This window comes from Buteo buteo, chromosome 8, assembly GCF_964188355.1.
Source record: "Buteo buteo chromosome 8, bButBut1.hap1.1, whole genome shotgun sequence".
Taxonomy (NCBI): Eukaryota; Metazoa; Chordata; class Aves; order Accipitriformes; family Accipitridae; genus Buteo; species Buteo buteo.
This window is the reverse complement of record NC_134178.1, coordinates 32,086,671-32,103,900: the sequence shown is the minus strand read 5'-3', so window position 1 is coordinate 32,103,900 and position 17,230 is coordinate 32,086,671. Positions and strand designations below refer to the sequence as shown.

At 43.7% G+C, this 17,230-nt stretch overlaps 2 protein-coding genes across 3 annotated transcripts in view; one reads left to right on the top strand and one right to left on the bottom strand.

Moving 5' to 3' along the window:
* Positions 1-25: 25 nt before the first annotated feature.
* MPC2 (mitochondrial pyruvate carrier 2) lies at positions 26-8,488 on the top strand. Its single transcript, XM_075034027.1, has 5 exons — positions 26-277; positions 4,427-4,467; positions 6,344-6,428; positions 7,476-7,587; positions 8,244-8,488. Exons 1-5 carry the CDS (start codon positions 172-174, stop codon positions 8,299-8,301), a joined length of 402 nt encoding a protein of 133 aa, XP_074890128.1. The 5' UTR covers positions 26-171; the 3' UTR covers positions 8,302-8,488.
* A 2,535-nt stretch (positions 8,489-11,023) lies between these two features.
* Positions 11,024-17,230, bottom strand: part of MPZL1 (myelin protein zero like 1) — a 40,126-nt gene continuing 33,919 nt past the window's right edge. For both annotated transcript variants that reach the window (XM_075034020.1, XM_075034023.1), the window contains one exon: positions 11,024-16,515. Coding sequence is in view for 1 of the 2 variants with exons in the window: in XM_075034023.1 (XP_074890124.1) it covers positions 16,491-16,515 (25 nt within the window). In the remaining variant the exon portion in view is untranslated. The remainder of the gene's footprint in view (positions 16,516-17,230) is intronic.

Sequence of the window (17,230 nt, the reverse complement as noted above, 5' to 3'; positions counted from 1 at the left end):
GCGGCGCTCCTCCCCCCGGCACAGGGGTGACAGGTAGGCGGGGCTCGCTGGGGGCGGTGGAAGGACGGAGGGTCGCGGAGGGAAGCAGCTGCCGGCACCCGCTCGCCCCCCGCCGCCGCCACCGCCACCGCCACCGCCCGGCCCCCGCGCTCCCCCCCTCGCCGTCCCGACATGGCGGCCGCCGTCGCGGGGCTCCGCGCCTCCTACCACAGACTGCTCGACCGCATCGAGCTCAAGCTGCCGCCGCGGTTCCGGCCCTTTTACAACCACCCGGCAGGTAACGGGGCGTCCTCCGCCGGCCGCTGGGCGGCTCCGCGCGGGGAGGGCCGAGGGGGTCACCTTGGCCGCCGGTTGGGTCCGCGGAGGAGGAGGCGGGGTGCGGGGGGGGGTCCCCGGGAGCTGCCGCGGCTGCCAGAGCGCTGGGCAGCGGGGTCCGGCGGGGGGGGGGGAGGCCGGGTCGGGCTGTGTCGCGGGGAAGGCTGCCGAAGAGCGGGCTCCTGCTCGTCAGAGGAAGACCTCTCTTCTCTGGGAGGACGGAGGGCGACAGGCGCGACGCCAGCTGCTGTTGCTGCCGTCGGCCGGGATGCACGACCGGAGCGGAGCGGAGCGCCGCCGCTGCCGCACGGCTCCGCCGTTTGAACGCGGGGGGCGGCTGGGCTGCCTGACCCTCCTCCGGGGGCCGTGATGACTTCCAGAGGGGCCCGAAGGCTTCAGCTGCCACTTCTTTCGCGTGGATGTGCTGGAAAAATAGGGGGGGCGAGCGCGGCAGGGGTTCCTGAAGTGTACTCTGGTTTAAGTCAAGCCGCTCTTTGCTTCATTTGCTTTCTGGTGAATCCGGCCCTGCTACCGAAGGCAGCTCGTGCCCTTGAGGAATACGCTGTCGTAGCCGAAGGGCTCCTGTGGGGTAGGAAGGGCTCAAGATTCCCTGAAATGGGCTACCATCACCTGACCTAAAGCTCACCTTTACTTGAGCAAACATGGGGGTTTGGGTTATTAGGGAGAACCCTCTTGTAAAATGATCTGCTTCAGTGCCATTGAGGTGATGTTTGTTATGTAAACAAATTGCATAGGATAGTTTAAAAGAGTGCTTGATAAAATCCCAAAATTCCATAGGCTGCTGTTCCCACTGTTTTGTTTCAGTATGATATGCAACCTTGACTCTTCACCTACCTGGAATATGCACTGTAGAAGTGGACTTTAGTTTTTGGTCTGTTGCTCCGTCCTCCTATAATGGACCTTTCTTGAAGTGAAAATTGTTGCTTTCTAGAAATCACAGTTAAAGAGTGAAAACTGCAGTTTATCAAAATGTCTGATTCGTACTGAATTCACTAGACCTATATACATATTTAATATTAATGTAATTTTTGTATGTAAAAAGTCAATATGTCCAGCGCTTCCATTGTAAGGGTGCCAAAAGCCTCTGAGTGCCACATTCATCCTGTGTGAAATGTGGCAGCTTCCAATTGCTTGTATTGAATACAAGGCATGGCGAGCACTGGGAACATCTATGTTCATTCTTCATCAGAACCGTAGTACTAATTGAAAAAGGCTTTGGAGGTTCTCTTGCAGTGCTTTTCACTTCATGGAACTGCCTGTGGGCCACTTTTGTTCACCACCATCACATTGAAATTAATCTTAAAAAATCCATTTTTTAGGGACTCTGTGTGGGTCTGTATGTATATATACATATATATCTGCCATAATCCGTACTGATGGCATAAGTGAGAAAAGCCACAGAGCAAGCAGGTATCAAATCTGAACCTCTGCCACTTCTGTTTCAGCCTTGAATGTCTGGAAGGTGAGTCTGTGAGAAAGTTATGCAATAGATGTCACTCTGACTGCAAAACAAGTAGGTTAAAAATGAAAGGCTCACATTTTATCTCTGGTGATATCCAAGTTTCTAGTCTAATTTAGGAGTATAAGTGTCATTATAATGAAATTATAAATCACTTGTGAGAAATGAAGAACAATGCCTACTTGTTTTCTGGCACAGAGAAAGCTTCCAGTGAAGTAATTGAAGCCTGGTCTGAAAAGTGGTTTCTTGGCTGGCATTGCACAGAGCGAGGCCACTGGAGGACAGCGAAGGGCCTGGGGTACAGCACACCAACTCCCCAGGCTGCCACAGAGCGGGGAACATTGCTCTTGGCAGCCACTGGGAAGCGTGGGCTGTGCTTCTACTCCCTCTCCTTTGGCCTCTTTGGTTCACTTTGCCTGATTAAACTAAACTCTCCAGGACAAAGACTTCTTACATTTAATAGAGGTTGTAAATTCTATAAGCTGGTCACACACACAGTGTCCAACTTAGCCTGTGGTATGCCCCTGCTCTGATGTGCTGCTGTCAAATTCACCCTTGAAAAATTCCAGGTGTCAGGATCTGGCAAGAGCTCGCCCCAGCTGGGTGCTTATTGGAGTGCATCCAGAAGAGGTGTTCTGCTTGAGGCGTTTGACAGTCTTCCCTTATAACAAGCTTGGCTTGCTATCTTACTTGTCTTCAATTGTTTCTTACTTTTGTAGTCAGCAGTTTTAAATTACCAAGTTATCTCTTATTAATAAAAATTAATGTCAGTCTTCTTGAAAAGTTTGCTAGCTGTTTAGGGAATGTCAATTTAATAATTTATACTGACCCCACATTCTCCAGTACTCCAAATCTGAATTTGTGTTTTAGAAGAAAATAGATGATAGTAATTAAAGCTACTTTCGTGGGACCTCTGTAAGACTGATTTATAAAGAGCTGTATTTGCAGCCTGATACTGACATACTAAGTAGCTGCCTAAGAGAACAGCAACTGAAGTTTCTATCTTTAAAAGATGAATATTGAGCTGTATTTGTTCAATAACATTAGGCAGTTTTAGTGGCTGCACCACCCCAGGCATCCTAAAAAAAATTAAATCCCATGTAGGTAGAAACATTCAGTTATCCAAGACAAAAGTAATGTGCTGGTAGTTATTAACTGCAGTTTGAAACTTGATCGCTATCACAAGCAGTGTGGGTCTAAGAGGGCTTTACGCAAAGCCGCCAAGCCAGTTTTTGTTGCCTTCTGTGCTGAGGTTGCCCTGCCCTTTTATAGGGCTTAGTTGGCTTTAAGGTGAGCAACTGGTATTTGTAAGAATTAGTCTTATCCCCCAAATTATGAGTTGCTTCACAGGTGCTTGCTGTAGAAACCTGACAGTTAATTTTTCCCAAGTCACAGTTTTAAACTTGCAGGTACTTGAAACAGGGAGTACAAATAGTTACTGCAAGGCCTTTTTAAGGCTGAATTGTTAGTGAAAAATTAGCTCACATAAAAAGCAAGCAACCAAAGTCCTAGTGTTTATCATATTTTAAAACTTTACTCATAATATGTAACATATTATGGTGAAAACTTGGCTTCATCTTGCATGTTATCAGAATACTGAGCAGTGGCCTAGCAAGACCTAAAACTTCATGTGTTTTGAGGAAATCGGAACCAGTGTCCTGACTGTCTCCCAGTGCGGTGGGTTGGTACTTTGGATCGTGGTCTCTTTTAAGACTTCGAGCAGTAGTCCTAGATTAATGATTTCTGGTGTGGTTGGCAACCTGCACATTGTATGTGTGGCATTACAGTACTTTGTTTTAACCAACCAGTTGCTATTTTAGCACTGCTGTAAGACCTATGTATTTGTAAGAGAGATGTTTTCCCCCAGATACCATTCCATTGACTTTTCTCCCTTCCTTCTGTAGATCTTGTCCTCTTCCCCCATTATCCCCCTTGGCCTATTGGTAGATTATTGGAGTGTAGGGTTGATTCGGTGGGAAGCATTGTTTCTACTAGAAAGACGTGGTTATTCAGGGATGCAGATTAGGGTGAATGAGGACACTCTCCTTGCGACATTTACTGCTACTTATGTTTGCGATTTGTACTCTCACTTTAACCATCTAATGCTGCTGCACAGCATGTCTTCGGTAGCATGAAGAGGTGGGCTGTGATTTGGGAAGGGAAGGAGGAAGTGACTTGTTACAGTACCAGTAATAAAATATTTGGGGGTTTTAGTTTACAAGATTCAGTTCACAAAGATTTCAAATACTATTTCTGTTAGTCCAGCTGTAGAGTAGCTTTTAATCACAATATAGAAACTGTCTTCACTGTTCCTAGGCCTTATCCTAACTCTTTTCACTATAAGTGCATTTTGCCTGCTCTAGTGTTGTTTGCTTAAAAATGGAAATACAAAATCCTACTCATCTGTTGCAGAAATGGGTGGACTGATTACACAACTGAAGGTTGATGCACTGAGCTGATGAACTATAGGTATTAGGTGATAGAGCTCATACAGTAATAGAAACTGCGCTAATATACACAATTCATTATTTAAAAAAATGAAACAACTCCAAAACTTACTGTGGGTATTAAAACAGCTACATCTCACTGAATAATTTAACTTCTTTTCTTTTTTCCCCCCTCCTCTCTCAGGTCCCAAAACAGTGTTTTTCTGGGCACCTATTATGAAATGGGTAAGTATAAGATGCCAGCTGGTGTCTGAATCGCAATCGGAGGGCAATCTACAGCAACCCATTGAGCAAGCAATGGTTTCCCTGCAGATATCTGAGCCTACAGAAAGATTTAATACCAAGGCTCTAATTTGTAATATACTGGGAGGAACAAAATTAGCCTTGATAATGTATAGCACAACATGCAGGGGATACAGTGGGAGAAAAATGCTTTGTGGAAAAAATTGTGAAACTTGCAGCAAAGAGTACAAAAGCTTTCTTTTGTGAAACACTAACTGTTGCTCAAGGTAGGCATGAGCTGGCATAATTCAAAATGCTTAAAGCATGTATTTCTTCTGAGATTGAAGAATTTGAATAGTATCTTAAGCAAGCCAATTCCTAAGCCTCATAGTTTGAAGGCAGGTTAAAGTGTGTCAGAGTGCAAGGTAATCTTGAGAAAACAAAATTAAAACGGCACTGCCATTTTGGCTATCAGTAACTCTCCGCTTCCTGTGCAGTTCTGCTTCCCACTTGGTTACATCCCTTGGCTATGTTTGTGCACAGGGTGAAGTATATGCCTCCTCCTAATTCACTGTACTCCTCCTAGTTGTTGTATTGCTACGGATGAAATAAGTGACCTCTAAAATCACGAAGCTGTTTGATCTCTTTGTTTGATAACAACCAAGGATATAACCTGCTCTTACTATTGCCAGCTGGTTTGTAAATTTGCCATTGTTAACCCCAACTTTTTATAGGCCACAGGCAATGCTCTAAGCTGTAGCTTGGTTTCTTTGACAATCTAAACTGGAGATGCAGTAACCGTGGTTAACTTTCCCCTTTCTGAGAGACTCCCCCAGGCAACATGCTCTTGAGCCTGAGCATACAGGCAACTCTTCTGAGCAGGCTGGTGTCGACTGCTGCTGTATCAAAAGAGCTTATACACAGATGGTTTTTCTTTTGTGAACATGCAGGAAGACTTCTCTAAGCTCACAGTGAAGTTCTTCAGTGAGAAGTTAAAATGACTTTCCCCCTACATGGCAAAGGTGCATTTACTGCAGTTACCCAAGTGTGCTCAAAGTCTGTACCTCCATGGCACCACTGCTGCAGTATCAATCCCATCAGTGAGGCAGCACACAGAAGTATCTACCCTTGAAAATTGTTTTCTTGATTGGAGCCAAAGGAGTTCTTAGTGGCAGTCGGTGAATTAAAAGTGTTAGGACTCTCTTATTTGTGGGATTTAGGTTTTTTGGCTTTGGGGTTGGGTTTTTTTGGTGAATGCCTGTAATGTGAACATGAAATTGTATTTCCAGTAGAGGGCAGTAACACAACAAACCAAATCAAGCAGCGTGTTTGTTAGTAATGTTGTCAGGTAGATCAGCCAACCTATTCCTCACCTCACCTGAAGTTTTCTACTTTTACTGAAATTGTATTAAAAAAGAAGCACTTTCACCTCCTCAGATGAAGCTGAGTGAAGACTATATGGTGTCACACCTACATCTTTACCAGCAATATCTCACCCTGAGCTTTAGGAAGAAAGGCCTTATTTAGATAAGCTTCTACTTGTTGCATGAAAACCATTTTTTTTCCCCAGCTGCTTTCTTAAGCTTAAAAGCTTAAATTAACCTTGTTCTTAAATTAATACAAAATTGCCAGTGCCTGGGATTTTATTGCAAGCCAGTTGTACCCCCCCATAACTGTGTTCTTATTCCTACCACAAGGGACTAGAAGTGAATGGGGTCTCCAAGAGCCTAATTACTCTGCTCATATAATACATCCCATTTCCTGCATAATGCATATAGAATAAGCACTGAGCTATGAAGCAACTTCCCCTTGTAAAGTGTTTGATCTGTTGCAGGAGGTCCTGGTACTTGACTGGTGCTCACTGAATTTCTCTTTACAGGGTTTGGTATGTGCTGGAATGGCCGATATGACCAGACCAGCAGAAAAACTCAGCACAGCACAGTCTGCAGTACTAATGGCCACAGGTAAAGCCAAAGTTACTCCATGCTTTTACACAGCACCCTCTCTAAAACTGTATACGCTTCCTTCTGAATCCTCCATCAGTACTAATCCACTTCTATAGAAAAAGGTTAACTATAATATGCTAGCTGTCACTATTGCTGTCAGATGATAATTCTAGGACAGACCTATACTTCTTATTAAATCTGTAAGAGTTCTGTGATTATCTAACAGTTTTCTACATGTGTCTTAATTTGGAATTGTCCAGAGCAAGTTGTTATGAGTTAGGATATAAGTTTCATCTCTTAAGTTACGATACCACTCATTCCACTAAGTGACCTCTTTTGCTTCAGGTCAAGTAATTTTGAAGTCAGTCCAGGGTATAGTGACTTTTTTAGAACAGACTTTAAGAGATTAAACAATGGTAGAGTAATTACACTAACATAACTGGAAAAAATTTCCATGTGTTAAAAGAATTTAGAAGCAGTGGGTACACGGACTGCTGCACTGCTGTCTGCCATGAATTTTCACGCTGGCAGAAACAATATTCTGTATTCAAGGTGTTCTACCAGTTCTTGTCAGGGGTGGGACTTGTGGCAGCTAAAGCTGAAAATCAACATTATAGCTGCCACCTTCTTCCTTCTCTAGACTTTATTTTGATATCCGACACAGTGCTGTGCATTCTGCATGATAGGTAAGCCTTTCTTGACTGGTAAATTCTGTAATCTCTAAGCTGGTGCAGCAAGCTGGATATACTACAGCAAAATGCCACTACCCTGCAACTGTGCTGGAGAATTGAGGTCTAGGCTACAATAGAGTACAGAGGGTCTTTGCTTGATATTAAGGCTATGATTGACCTTATTGTCTAGTTATTTGGAAAAATGCAATACCTGTCCCACTGGCACTTGATGCGCTTTTAACCGAGAAATGGCTAGTTACTAGGAAAGCAGTTGTCTAACATGAAGTTGTAAAACTTGTTTACTTAAACTGGCCCATGATTCTTTCTCCAAACTTAGGGGAATGTCTGAATATTTCACTTTAAAGACTTAAGATCTTTCCCCTTCATTCAACAGGCCTTATTTGGTCAAGGTACTCTCTAGTTATTATTCCTAAAAACTGGAGTCTGTTTGCTGTGAACTTCTTTGTTGGCTGTGCTGGTGGCTCTCAACTCTTCCGAATATGGAGGTATGTATTAAGAAGGGCTACTCTACATACTATAACTAAGCATTCACACCACCTCATCTTAACCAGGAATTTATAAATTCCACCAGCCTCAGTGCAACAGGCAAGAGGAACTGAACAATTAATTAAACATTGCAGAACTTCTTTGCTACATTGTTAGTTTTCCAGTTAAGTGGGAGCAAAGCTTTAAATATTTTCAGTATAGCTAGAGCACATTTTAAGGAATGCGCTATGCAAGCTGTAGTTTCTGGGTCTAAGGCATTCTTTAAAAGCTGTAGGTCTGACTGACAAACAGCCTAGACTTTCTCCTCCTCAGAAGTTTTGCACTTTTGTCAGCTTTCAGTGTTGAATCGTGTCAGTTCCAGCTGGATCGAAGGGCTCTTAAGCAGAGCAGTGGTTGTTGTTTTTTTTTTAAGTTATTTCTTGAGGGCAAATTTGGAGTTCTTGGGCTTCAGTACTGGCCAGGAGTGAGGCAAACTTAACAACAAATTTGGAACTTCTTACATGAACTGAACTATCCTATCCTGAGTATCCACCCTCAAGTCCGTTGTAATTTTAAACCTCCTCTGCTGAACAGATTGTTAGGAAGACACTGTTATTGTAACTGGTGTTCTATTCTTAGTCTCCACTCCTTTTTTAAATTTTTTTTTTCCCTATAGGTATAATCAGGAGCTAAAAGCAAAACAACAAGAGCAGCTGCAGCAAAGAGATGCTTAACCCAACAGGTCAAATCCAACAATGCACAAACCCTTCCCCATGGGACCTAGCTTCACTAATTTTAATGTTTTTTCCTCTGAGAAAATGAAAGAGGAATTCTAAATGTCTAGACAGCAAGTGTTTTCTAAGTGCAAATAACTATCTCCATACATTTAAATAAAGTGCAACCTTTTGAATTGAAGTAAAATTGTGTGTCTTATATTGCCTCTTTAAAAGAAACTGATTGTTGATTGTGCCTAGAATGAGTTGCTGGGCCCCACCTTATCTGACTCTAGTGAACAGTGCCGGGAGTGACATGGTACTGGTGACAGTCAGCCAGAGCCTCAGACTGAAGTAATCAGTCTGGGTGGGGTTTTACCATACTTTCAGTAACCAACAACAGTAGCATTTGCATTTCGTTCCCTGATGCTCTTCCCTGGTAGCGTTAGGATATTCTTTTCAGCTACATATATCTTCCTTTGTTTTCCAGCCAACGCCGTCTTTAACAAGAGGAGGGCAAACTAGTATATGCCACTGGTGGTTTAGCTTCTGTCATCCTTTACAACTAGAGGCAGAAGATGGGCACATTTAAGCACCTGGTTCTTGGGAGTGTGAAAAATAAACAGCCAAAACTTCTATTACTCACTTTCCACCTCCTCCTTAAGTGCATTCAGATTTCCTGCAAAGGTGTGCACTTGGGAAACATATGCATGTCAGTTCTCCAAAGCTTTGGAGGCAGTGGTATATTCCCATCTGTGGCATGTTTGTGAATAAATATTGAAGCTTTTCCTGAAAGTCAACATCTCTCCCTACTTATTCTCCCGTAAAGAGGAAAAGTGTGCCACTGTGAAATAGCTTCCAAGCAAAGGCTTTGCATTACACTGCTGGAGCTCATCTGTTGCTGAGAAGTACGAGGCAATTGTGCTCAGAGCACGGCATCAATGAGCTTCCCTAGCAGGTTCTCTGAGACTTCTTCCACCAAAGCTAGGAGTCAGTACCAGTGCTCAGGAATTTATATCCAGGAGAAAAAGATAACTGTGAGACAGAGTAGCTTCTTCAGGATTCAGCTTTCAGGAAAATGAAGGCCTTGAAATACTGGAGTTTTGGAAACTCCTGTTATTAAGTCTCTCTCCACCCCTACTTCCCCCCACATACACCCCATTTGAGTTATCACTCCAGCATGGCAAGGGTGAAAAGGAAACCATTCTATAGTTGCATGAGCTACAGCACCTTGCTGTGGCACCGACGTCCCCTCCTTTCTCACTCTATGTATAATGTTATATTATCCTGTGCAAAGCATTTGTGCTGGATACTTTAAGGAAAGCATTTTCCATTCTTACAAGACATGCACCTGGTAAGTCTGTCAGCTTCCCTTTTTCAGGGGCTGTCCTGCCATGAAGCTATTTCTCTCCTATGTGTATTCTGCTACAGTTTCACATGCATTTCTTAGTTCTCCTAGCTGAAGTGGTAATACAGGGTATTGTATTGGTTTTGTGTGGCAAGGTTTTGGTAGCAGGAGGGGTTACAGGGGTGGCTTCTCTAAGAAGCTGCTGGAAGCTTCCGCTGTGTTCGACAGAGCCCACACCAGCCAGCTCTAAGATGGACCCGCCACCAGCCAAGGCCAAGCCCATCAGCGATAGTGGTAACGCCTCTGTGATAACATTTTTAAGAAGGAAAAAAAGTTGGGACAGGGAGAAACAGCCGGTGGAGAGAGGAGTGAGAACATGTAAGAGAAACAACCCTGCGGACACCAAGGTCAGTGAAGAAGGAAGGGGAGGAGATGCTCCAGGCGCCGGAGCGGAGATTCCCCTGCAGCCCGTGCGGAAGACCATGGTGAGGCAGGCTGTCCCCCTGCAGCCCTTGGAGGTCCACGGTGGAGCAGATCTCCACCTGCAGCCTGGGGAGGACCCCAATCTGGGGCAGGTGGGTTCCCAAAGGAGGCTGTGACCCCATGGGAAGCCCGCACTGGAGCAGGCTCCTGGCAGGACCTGCAGATCTGTGGAGAGAGGAGCCCACGGAGCAGGTTTTCTGGCAGGACTTGTGACCCTGTGGGGGACCCACGCTGGAGCAGTGTGCTCCTGAAGGACTGCACGCCGTGGAAGGGACCCACACTGGAGCAGTTCGTGAAGAACTGCAGCCCATGGGAAGGACCCATGTTGGAGAAGTTTGTGGAGGACTGTCTCCCATGGGAGGGACCCCACACTGGAGCAGGGGAAGTGTGATGAGCCCTCCCCCTGAGGAGGATGAAGCGGCAGAAAATAACGTGTGATGACCGTAAACCCCATCCCCGTCCCCCTGTGCCACTGGGGGGGTTCGGTAGAGAAATCTGGGAGTGAAGTTGTGCCCGGGAAGAAGGGAGGGGGTGGAGGGAAGGTGTTCTGAGATTTGGTTTTATTCCTCATTACCTTACTCTGGTTGATTTGTAATTTTCCCCAAACTGAGTCTGTTTTGCCCGTGACGGTAATTGGTGAATGATCTCTCCTGTCCTTATCTCGACCCGCAAGCTCTTTGTTATATTTTTCTCTCCCCTGTCCAGCTAAGGAGGGGGAGTGATAGAACATCTTTGGTGGGCAGCTGGCGTCCAGCCAGGGTCAACCCATCACAATTCATATGGTGAACTCTCCAGCTGTGCTGTTCACTGAGCAGATAGAGACTGAAGAATATTGCCAGAAACAGAGGTGGTATATTTCAGTCCCACTCCCTTCCCAGTCCCTAACCATGTAAGACTCATCCAGCAAACCAGTAATGGGGGAAAAAAAGTGTATTAAAATATTCACAAGATTACAACAGAAAACATGAAAGTTCATTCAAGAAAAAATATCCAAGATAACTGTTTCCAGATGAGTCATAAAAGCAAAAGCACTAACAGTTGGTACACTGGCTCTTCATGTAATCAGGCCATGCAGTGCATACCTAGCTCCCTCACTCAGATTATACACCTGTCTTACAGGTGTTTTTTCTCTTACATACCTCTGAGACAGAGGTTTACAAAAGAAAAGTACCCAGACTATGTTTCCAATTACATTTACCACATAAAAACAGCTGGCACTGCAGGGAGACAGAAAAGATTGCACAGCACACTGATCTCCAAAGTCATTGAACTTGCGTTTTAGAGTACAAAAATACCTTTAAATGAAAGGGCTTATTAGCTTTAGGGCAGTGAAGAGAAGGGAAAGAGAAGCCTCAAGAAGAGTATAATTGCTGAGCATAGTTAATATGATTTTGTAGTCTCCCATATAAAAATGTTACCTAAATACTAGCACCGCAGGGGTGTGGCCACAGCCCAGAAGTCTTACCCACCTTCTCAGCTTTGATGGTTTTAAAGAGAAAATATTTCCATCACCTATTATACAATAAGAACATTTTGTACTTGAGGTGCTAGGTAGATACATTAATAATGTAAAATTCCAGGACAAGATTTCAATACAGAGTTAAGGTGTTTTGGTTATAAATCATATAGCCCACACTTGACCTCAATGAATCCACTCCAAGGCAATGCAGCTTCTAAGTTGCATATACACATTTACTGCAGTTACAAGACAGATGGTTACCTAAACAGTTCTCACAGGTTTAAAAACCTAATTCCAGCTCTTCTAGTCACAAATTGAAGTATCACTAAAGCTTTGAGAGAAAACAAAACCCTATGGGTCTCCAGTTACAAATGACACATCATTCAATCAGTTACAGGGACATATTTGCCACCCACCACCCTGTAATGGCTCTTAATGCCATTTCATGAACATGCCAACCATGTCCCTCACAGAAAAACTGCTCAAGTCAAAAGAGGCAATGGAGATTTGATGTACTGAGTACAGCTACCAATTTACTTAGATTGATGCTTTATAATTATTTGTAATCTGCTTCTCAAAATTAATTTCTGGTAATGAAAAATAAGGAAGAATATATTCACTGTTAGTAAAAAGCCAAAACTTTTCTGCTTTGCAGTTCTGTTAAAAACAGGGAACATGAATGATGCCATTCATAACCCTGGCTCTAGGGGGTGCCAGCTGGCTTAACTGCCAGAGCCCAGGCTGGCCATCCAAAACTGCACCCCTACAATGGACAGGTCACTTCTACCCATAAAAGACCCTTTTTTCCCCCCCTCAGCTGAGAAATGGATTTCAGATTGATCCCAGTTTTGTTTGCATGAGGAATAAAAGAGAATTCATTGCAAGTCTTTCACCTCACACAGACCTTCCCCAGCTCCACTATACAAGGGCGATGACCCACGTAACAGTTTTAGTCATTTGCTACTACCTCAGAAGAGGCTGCCTACCCCTCAGCTGTGCTGCAGCGAGCCTGCCAGGCAGCACTTCGTTTTAAAATAGATGGTCCTAAAAAGAGCTAGCAGCAGTACTACAGCAGGACAAGGACAACACACTCAGTGTTCCTCAAAGTCCAAGCTGTTCCTTTCCACCTGCAAAGAACAGCATCAGAGAATTAAGAGAATAGCAGTAAAGCAAACAGAGTTAAACTTCTGGTCACCATAACATCAGGATATGATGACCTCGTCTAACTTTAATTTCTGCTTGCTACCCATCAAGGAAGTATAAGTCCTCTGTCTCCTGAGACTTTACTAAGTAAGCCAACTTAGCATCAGTCCCTTTCATCAGCACAAGTTATCGTATGATTAAACAAGCTAAGATAAACTGAGGGACAGAAAGTTCACAAGTCTCACATTGCCTCAAGTTGTTTTGACTTCAGCCGGAGTAAGTTATATAACAGCTACATTATTCATGTTCCCGTGACCAATTAAAATAAAAATAATAAATAAAATTCAACAGCCTTTGCACTGGAGCGGGATTCAGACTGATTTCTGCTATTCATGGGGGAAAGGACTTCTGTTTCTTTTTAGAAAGATGTTCAACATTTTTAAAAAATATTTCCAAGTTCATTCTGCCTTCACAAAGAGGATCCAAGCAGCCCTTCAATGAGCCTCCTCAGTATAGGCAATATGAACATACCTGTAGCTAAACAAAAGCAATGGAAGATGTTTCCTAAGTTAGTTAGCACCAACCAGATCAGCATGTTTCCTAATGTTAGCATCAGCGAGATCAGCACGTCTCCTAAAGTTAGCACCACATCAGGGTGTTTCTTAAAGTTAGCACCAACCAGATCAATGTGTTTCTTAAAGTCAGCACCAAACAGATCAGCATGTTTCTTAAAGTCAGCACCAGATCAGCATTGTGCTCATATTCTCCAGTATATTCCAGCAGGAAAAGAAACAAACATTAGTAGCAGATTTCAGAGCCAAGGACAGCCCTGTCTTCTCATAGCAGCAAATTTTTGATCACTACATTCATCACATTTCTCCTTTCTACCCTAAAATGTCTGGGGAGAAAGATGGTGATGCACAGGGATGAACACAGACAGATCAAAATCAAGTTTCTCCAGCAACCATGTCAAAAGCGGTCCTTTCTTACTAGGTGTAAAACAAATGTTGGGAAGTTAACAGCCCAGTAGATAAGGAAAGCAGCAGCAGCAGGATTCATCGTTATCTTAATGAGGCTTCTAACAAAAGCAGGTGTTGTCAGGAAACCAGTGAAGTCTGATCCTGATGAAAGAATATAGTGTTGGCATACCCAACTTTGTTGGGTTGTTGTATATTAAAGTTGCACTGTCATAATTAAAGGATTATCTAATGTGGTTCTGAAAGGGTCTGCCACAGGCCTAAAACTCTTTTTCATTTACTTGATGTTACAATGGAATGTAGGCTTAAGTTTGCAAATAACAAGTTAAGAGTGTTGCAAGCTCACTGGAGGACAGGATGAGAATTCAAACCAAGTTTCCAACTGACAAATTGAAGATGAAGTCTGAAAAAGCCATAACATAATTTCAGTAGAGCCAAATTTGCAGACAATACAAAACTAGGAGGAGTTGCTGGCACACCAGATGGTTGTGCTGCCATTCAGAGGGACCTGGACAGGCTGGAGAATTGGGCTAAGAGGAATTTCATGAAGTTCAAGAAGTGCAAAGTCCTGCACCTGAGGAGGAACAACCCCATGCACCAGTACATGCTGGGGGCCACCTGGCTGGAAAGCAGCTTTGCAGAAAAGGCCTTGTGGGGGTCGTGGTGGACACCAGGTTGAACATGAGCCGACAATGTGCCCTTGCTGCAAAGAAAGCAAACGGTGTCCTGGGCTGCATTAGGCAAAGTATTGCCAGCAGATCAAGGGAGATGATCCTTCCCCATTATTCAGCACTGGTGAGGCCACACCTGGAGTACTGTGTCCAGTTCTGGGCTCTCCAGTACAAGAGAGATATGGACTTGCTGGCACAAGTCCAGTGCAGGGCCACAAAGATGATAAAGGAACTGGGGCATCTTTCATATGAGGAAAGGCTGAGAGAACTGGGACTGTTCAGCCTGAAGAAGAGAAGGCTTGGGGGGGGATCTTATCAACATCTATAAATACTCAATGGGAGGGAATTAAGAGCACTACTCTTCTCAGTAGTAGGTCACTGGCAGGACAAGAGGCAATGGACAGAAATTTAAAAAAAGGAAATTCCACCTGAACACAAGGAAGCAGGTTTTTATCACTCTAAGTGATCAAACAGTGGATCAGGTTGCCCAGAAATGTTGTAGAGTTTCCATCTGTGGAGATACTCAAAACCCAACTGGGCACAGTGCTGGGCAACCTGCTCTAGCTGACCCTACTTGAGGAGGTGGGGGTTTGGACTAGATCATCTCCAGAGGTCCCTTCCAACCTCAACCATTCTGTGAAATAGACTGAAATAGGAAATGGTTAAGAATCAGAGAGAAGGGGTTATGGTAGACCAAACTGAAAATTATTTGCTGCTACAAAAAAGCCAACACCACATTAGGATGTACAAAACAGAAATCCTTCTACTATGCGCTACTCTGAGAAGACCTCAGCTGGAATGCCACTTCTAGTTTTTAGCACCAGATTTCAGGATACAAATGGGTCAGCTAAAGAAAGATCCTCTTCAGCAGAAAAACCAGAGATCTTTAACAATCTATGAGGAGTTTAATCTAGAAACAAGAAGCTGGGAAATTGTATTCAAGTAGTAGACTTGCAGAGAGGAAGGAAATAAACTGCCCTCCGCATCCTCTGTGCAAATATAGGTTACACAAAAAAACACACATCAAAAAAACCAAAGAGTGAAGCCCTAGATTTCCTCCAGAGGTCATTCAGCCTCCACTACAGGCTTTTAGGAACAGATAAAGCATCTCTAAGGAAGTGACAGTGGTATAATGGAGACATGGGAGAGAGGTGAGGGAGTACTACAGCTTCCAGATCCCTTGGAGCCCTTTTTCATGCTTATATGAAATGACAGAGCTTCGAGGAAGAAACATTTCACTGAAAGGTTCAACAGAGTCTGAGGCAACCACCTACAGCTATAGCTTCCTATCCCTTTAACTCACTAGCTCTTATATTTTCACAGGTGAACTACCATTTCACAAAATTCATTAGATCAACACTACCCCTGTACCTTAAAGGACTAAGCTTGAATAGATGGGCTCAATATAGAAGTAAACAGTTCTGTGACCTGTGTTATACAGGTCAGGTAGGCCTAAACATTTCCTTCACTTACACTGCTAAGACATACATTACATTTCTGATAGCTAGGAGTCACAGTTTGGCTTACAAGACCAAGTGAAAGTGTCTAGTTTATATGAGAAGGCAGCTTGTATTGAGAATCTGACCAAGGAAAGATGAATACCCTGTACACATAAAGAACTCTATGAATATAAAGATTTCTTTATATTCGCTTCCACAAAAGAAATTAGGCCCTATAAGCAAAAAAAGGATCTCCAGGTCAATCTAGAATCTTCAGGCATCTTCCAGTTTCTCCATTAATAATCAAGATAAAAATATTTTAAAATTGTGATGCGAGTTTTCACTTTCTCTCTCGTCACACAAGATACAAAAAAGAATATTGGCAATTTATAAGCAAAATTCTTACCGCATTTCAACATGCAACATTGGTCTCACTTCTGTACGATTAAATAGACTATTTACACACAATACATATATATCTTTCCCTCTGTATGCACATGCATTGGTCCTAGCCTAGGCATCAAAGGCCACATGTGAGTTCTCTGGGTCAAATCTTGTTCAAGCAATTCCAGTCTGAATGTGTGTTTTCCTTTGGATAGCTTAGGATCTCATCTCAGTTCTTCCGAATATCAGCATAGACCACAGACTCTGACTTGTTAATCTTGTCGCTGTGCTGTCCTCCGGAGTGATCTAACTGCGCGTAAATGACTGGGCCCTGGGAACAGAATAAAAAAGCACAATCAGTTTTTTTTTCAGAATAGGCCACATTGCCCCTCACTTCCGCAGGGGCTGCAGCAAGACCAAAGCTAAAGCAAGACCACAGAGCTTTTATGACTGCTAATGGCACTTTGAAGCAGGTGGAATGAACCCTCACCTACAAATGAGCTCTAGTCTGCCACCTTTCTCCTATCAGGAGCATGCCAAACAGCACCATTTCCTCCCTTTAATACTGTTGCAGCTGCTTGCTTCTCATAAAAAGCAAAATCTAGAATCTTTTGTTCTGAAAAGCAGCAATTCTTACATGCTACGGAGCAAAGATACATGGCTTAGTCAGATGCATGCCAGACTTAATATTTTTCAAGAGGAACTGAACTACAGATCTACCAGTAGATAGCAGAGTATACTTCCCATACTGCCACTCAAGTCCTGTAAATCCCAGCACAGCTGTACCACTTGGGTAATGAGGGAGAGAACAAACCTGCAGCCACCTTATGACACCAGTCACTGCCCAAGCAAGTGATGGGATCAAGACTTAACACAGCAGTGAGCCAGAAAATACTGAAATGGTGCAGTAATGCAGAATTCTTACCTGACTTCCGAGCCAACCCAGGTAGTGAGCACCTCCACAGACACACTGGGCAAGCACGGCCACACATCTTTGTTATATTTGCTGGGGTGCAGTGGAGGACATTACAGCACCATCTTTCAGC

What these genes read in the sequence shown, in the direction of transcription:
- MPC2 (XM_075034027.1), top strand. Translation starts at nt 172, where the DNA reads ATGGCGGCCGCCGTCGCGGGGCTCCGCGCCTCCTACCACAGACTGCTC. An exon ending in CTTTTACAACCACCCGGCAG is followed by an intron (nt 278 to 4,426) that starts GTAACGGGGCGT and finishes CTCCTCTCTCAG; the next exon opens with GTCCCAAAACAGTGTTTTTC. An exon ending in CAACTCTTCCGAATATGGAG is followed by an intron (nt 7,588 to 8,243) that starts GTATGTATTAAG and finishes TTTTCCCTATAG; the next exon opens with GTATAATCAGGAGCTAAAAG.